The sequence below is a fragment of the Astyanax mexicanus genome, chromosome 15 (genome assembly GCF_023375975.1).
Source record: "Astyanax mexicanus isolate ESR-SI-001 chromosome 15, AstMex3_surface, whole genome shotgun sequence".
Taxonomy (NCBI): Eukaryota; Metazoa; Chordata; class Actinopteri; order Characiformes; family Acestrorhamphidae; genus Astyanax; species Astyanax mexicanus.
Genome location: NC_064422.1, coordinates 31,411,520 through 31,416,723, shown reverse-complemented (window position 1 = coordinate 31,416,723; position 5,204 = coordinate 31,411,520). Strand labels below are relative to the sequence as shown.

The 5,204-nt window shown below is 34.8% G+C and overlaps 1 protein-coding gene across 2 annotated transcripts; it reads right to left on the bottom strand.

Moving 5' to 3' along the window:
* Positions 1-510: 510 nt before the first annotated feature.
* Positions 511-3,992, bottom strand: arl3b (ADP ribosylation factor like GTPase 3b). 2 transcript variants are annotated; one of them, XM_007259189.4, is made up of 6 exons: positions 3,898-3,992; positions 3,218-3,361; positions 2,049-2,165; positions 1,917-1,967; positions 1,637-1,822; positions 511-1,479 (listed from the first exon to the last, which is right to left on the bottom strand). In XM_007259189.4, exons 1-6 carry the CDS (start codon positions 3,898-3,900, stop codon positions 1,432-1,434), a joined length of 549 nt encoding a protein of 182 aa, XP_007259251.1. In that variant the 5' UTR covers positions 3,901-3,992; the 3' UTR covers positions 511-1,431. The 2 variants fall into 2 exon arrangements, with proteins under 2 accessions (XP_007259251.1, XP_049320256.1); XM_049464299.1 differs by lacking the exon at positions 1,917-1,967.
* Positions 3,993-5,204: the final 1,212 nt, after the last annotated feature.

The window sequence follows — 5,204 nt, the reverse complement described above, 5'->3', positions numbered from 1 at the left end:
ATTGGAAATAAAATACAGTCTATTTCTAGGCTTAATGCCCTTCAGGAAAAAAAACAACCCATAGTGTTTGTATGTTTGTACTACTGTGTCCTCTTCTCACAAAAGAAGTATGCCATATATTTCCAAATGCACCTGCAGTTTAAAAAAAGACCCACTTGTCTGTTGACAGTGGCGCCATCTGCAGTGACACTGCGATGATTAAAAAATGCAACCGCCACATATTTCATTTCCAAAATGAGAAGACATTAATCAATAGGTTTTAATATTCACCAGACAAGAACACATAGGATGTAGGTGAGGGGAGCTGCAGTGTATGGAAAACCACCTGAGTTCTGTCAACACCATCTGTTTCATTGCTTAATGGGGGAGGGGAGCAGGGAGAGGCAAATATATGACTTCTGACAGAACAATGGAGAATGAGAGCTAGAACAAAAACGTTATGAAAATTCCAAGACTAATGTTCAAATGTAAAAAAGCTGACTATAAAATCAGCAGAACAGAACATCTCTGTGTTGTTTTCCAATATTTACTGTGATGTTTCAGTCATACAACAGACAGACTCAAATCAAACACAAAATAACTGTAAGACTCCAAATCTATGTGCCACCATAATTCAACCTGAAACAAACATTCCAGGTGTTTACAGAAAATATTTTGCCTACTTCCACATGATTACAGCAAATTATAAAATGCATTTCCCATACTTCCCGGATGTTTACATATAATTCTTTATTCTGGATTTGGACACAACAACCTTTCCTGCTATTCTATGGAACACAGAAAGCAATATTAAAGCATTCTACACTCTTAATAAATGTTACAAAAATATACTCAGAAAAAGAACAATATTGTCAAAAATATTACATTGAAAGATGGAGCAACATGAACTTCATGTCATTCATAGACAGAAACATCAGTCACAAACATAACCTACTATAAAGCAAGGCTTGTGGTTCGGTAAAAAGGAATGGAATATGTAGATTATAATTTTAAACATAAATATGTCACAGTATCAGATTCCACAATTTCTGTATTTGGACATTCAGTGCAAAACCTTGAATGATGTATTCTACAATATGAAGGCAGAATTTGTTGCTTCAAAAAAGCCTAACCATTACTCTAACAATTTTTTAATGGACACACTGATACATTTGTTGATCATAAAATGTTATAATGGCAAACATGTTTATTAAAGAACAATTCTGGGGGTTTAGAGTATAAAAATAGGCTTGAGGTCCTTGTGCAAATTTTCTTTGAGCACAGCAGGCCTCAAGGGAGAGGCAAATGTGAAACGCAATTTTTTTTCCTCAGTGATGTGTCTTAATTATCCAAAGATTTTTTGTGTTTCGGAGCTGTATGGATGCATTGTTTGTACATTCAGAGGTACACACTGCCTTTCCTGGAGGGACTGCAGTGGAAATATATGCAGCTCTACTTCCTCTTCGCATTTACACTCTTACAGACCCAGTTCATGCCATCCTGAAACACAAAAGAATATACTATTTAGCAAATTGATAAAAACAGTTACATTTATATTGAATGATTGACTAAAGTCATGTCTTTCAAGGCTCTGACTTCGTGATTGTGCCACATGTCAGGAAAACATGTTTCTGCACCAGACATATGTCATATTAACCTGGACGCCCTCTCCAGTGAGAGCTGAACAAGACTGGATTTGCCACACTCTGTCCCGAATGGTGTGCAGGTTCAATCCCTCAGCAATTTCAGATGCAGGCGCTGCAGTAAGCAGGTCTTGTTTATTTGCAAAGATAAGAACTGGAACCCCGCTGAGCTTTTCCTCATCTAATAACTCCGCCAGCTCCTAAAAAGATAACAACCAGCACAAAGAGTGTAAAAGGGTGAGATTTCAAGACTGAAACAAGTAGTAAATGCTGTACCTAAGAACACGGCATTACCTGTCCTGTTTCTTCAAACCTCTTGCGATCTGCACTATCGATGACATAAATCTAAAACAAGATTTTGGAAAGACATATATAAATCACAAGTTGTGCCAAGTGGTGTATTTACATTATATGTGCAATACTTACTAGAAGATCAGTATTTTCAAAGTAGTTCCTCCAGTACGGCCTGATTTTACGCTGTCCACCAATGTCCCACACATTTAGTTTAAAACCCTGAGACTGCACACTCTTGATATTGAAACCCTGAGACAAAATCATAAAGCATGCACATGTAAAAGCACATACAACGCACAACACAGTGATAAAACAGGCACAAAAATGTAACTATAATGGTGGTATTACGCATAGTACACTATATCGACATGACTATATTGGACATTTATTTCACCCATATTTTTCTTAGCAAGGTCTGCTGATTAGCATGAATGATAGGAACGTATATTTGCAAGAAATTTACTATACAATCTCTATCACGAAACAGACATTATGATTCGATATATCGCAATTTATTGTGATACTGTAAGCATTGTGATATATTATGATTGTTTAAATATTTTTAAAAAACTGTCGGTGTGAAAAACAATAAATGAATAAAATCTTGGCAAAAGAAAAGTTCACTGTTTCATGCAATCAGAACAGTGAGCTCTATCGACAGAGTACAACACTGAGACTAATCTATACATATAAACTAAACATTTTAAATTGACTGAAAATGTACACAGTATTCCAAAACAAAATATGGCATATATTTTGTGTATATATATATATATATATATATATATATATATACACACATACATACATACACAAACACACACACATCCTGGCCAAAAAGAAAGTCTCCATCTCCACCAAAAAAGGGCAGATAAGCATCTGCAATGTCACAAGATTTATTTCAATTCAGTGTTGAATTAATTTTTCACCAAGATCTTGCATTGATGATGGTTCAGTCTGACCGCTGCACAAAGCCTTCTCCAGCACATCCCAAAGATTCTCAATGGGGTTAAATTTTTACACCAGGAATGGCATAAAGTTATCCAAAAGCAGTAAGACTGGCGGAGGAGAACATGCCAGCATGCATGAAAACTGAGTTTAAAAACTTTACGAATATGAACTTGTTTTCTTTGCATTATTTGAGGTCTGAAAGCTCTGCACCTTTTTTTGTTATTTCAGCCATTTCTCATTTTCTGCTATTTTTTTTCCAAAGCAGTACATATATATAGGGCAACTATTTAACTAGATGAAGATGAACAGACAGGTGAAGATGTTTTTTATGTGATTAGAGAGGAATTCACCTGTGTTGGGGTGATGTGGCTAATATCTTCTGATGCCAGTTGTTTGAGTAAAGTGGTTTTTCCACCGTTGTCCAAACCAAGAAGCAGAATACGAACCTCCTGGTCCGGAGTACTTTTCAGCTTTCGCAGAATTGACAGCAAACCCTGAAACAATGATTATAACAGGACTGAGGACAGGAAAGAGTATATATGGGATGCTATAACCTAACTAGCTTAGCTAACCTAGCTGTCAGAACTGTTAGCCATATTCAACAAGCTTGTGCAACAAGACATGGCGAGCTATAAAACCCTTCATTCATCAGTTTTACATCATAAACAGCCAATAAAACGCGTTTATTCATCCACTAATGCCTCACAGTTTCAGAGGTAGAGAAACGTTATCCACACATAACGCTCGCCACCTCTAGTGGGCAACACTGCTGATACCTATCCTAGCTCAGAGCTCAGAGCTAACGCACTGTTAGCTCCGGCTAATCTCATCCCCCAGATTTAACCACAGCAGCTGCTGATGCTTATTCATATCTCTGCTCCATATTACCGCTCAGAAACCTGCTGATTTACTCCCGCCAGTCCCTTTAGGTTCATTTATTAACACGAACTAAAGGCTGATCATCAGTTCAGGAACACCGCGTTTATCTACAATGCTAAATTAAAGCGTTATTACGGGGGATTTAACTCACCATCTTGCGCCCGTGTCTTCTCCAGGGTTTCTAAGGCGGACCGATGACGTCGCCTCGGGAAGACGCGGGATCGCGTCACGTGAAAACCGGGAGCGTGCACGATAAAATAATAATAATAATAATAAATTAATATAATAGTAACAAAATCTTTGAATATTTAAATGAGAGAATTTAGAGTGAGTTAGTTATTATGAAAAGATAATGAAAAAATGACAATAAATATTACACTTACATTATATTACATTATATATCTATATTACTGTTATTATTTTATTGTATTTGTTTTTAATTTTAGAATTACTACTATTGTGGCTCTACCCTTTTGAATGCCTTGTCATGATGGAATCAGTGTGTTTTTAATACTTTTTTTTAAATGCATACTAGTGCATCTCAAAAAATAGAATAACATTAAAAAGTTACTTTATTTCAGTAGTTTAGTTAAAATTGTAAAACTCATTTTATAGATGTATTACTATTATATATATCTCCATAATCAGAATTGAGGGTAAAACATTACAATAGATTTTTTTTACATATCTCATATAAATTGTATTATTGTAGCATTACTGCTGTTTTATTTCTACACTGTTAAATGTGATTCTATATATTTCTTTAAATAATTTATAGTGATAACCCAAATAACGTTGAGACAATATATTTTTTTCCATTAATGTATATTGAAACTGGTCTCCGATATCAAAATTATTTATTTATTAATTTGTACAAATTTTCCACAGTTTTGTGAAAAAGGGGTTAGTTTTGGCCACCGTTTGGCTGCTGCAAAATGTAATTGAATTTCATGTATGATTTACACCATATTTAAACGAGAAAAAAATTGCATAAAGCCCTTAACAATTTCTCTTTTTTCTGGCATACCTTTTTATGTTGTCAGTAAATGTTTTTGTCTATGTTTATGTGTATGTGTTTCTTAATTAGGTTTTATTTAAGTGTTTTTGTACTGTATACATTTACATTTTATATGTTGTAATTATGTGTACATCGTGTTTTGTCTTTCAAGTTATACAACAATAAAAAAAGAATAAATAAGTAAATTTAAAAAATACAAAAATAATAGAGAGTACCAAACAGAAACTGTCATGGTCACCGATATATCGGTTGCCAGTGTAAATGAAAGCAAAATAATACATGAAAAATATCTTATTGTATAAACTGCATAAAACATGTGAATAATGTTGTGTATATCTAATCCTTTATATATTATTTACAAGCCGCCTAGTGTGAGGATCTGCCCCCGGCTGTGATTGGAGGACACGGTGCCACGTGTTCAGAGGGAAGTTCAGCACATC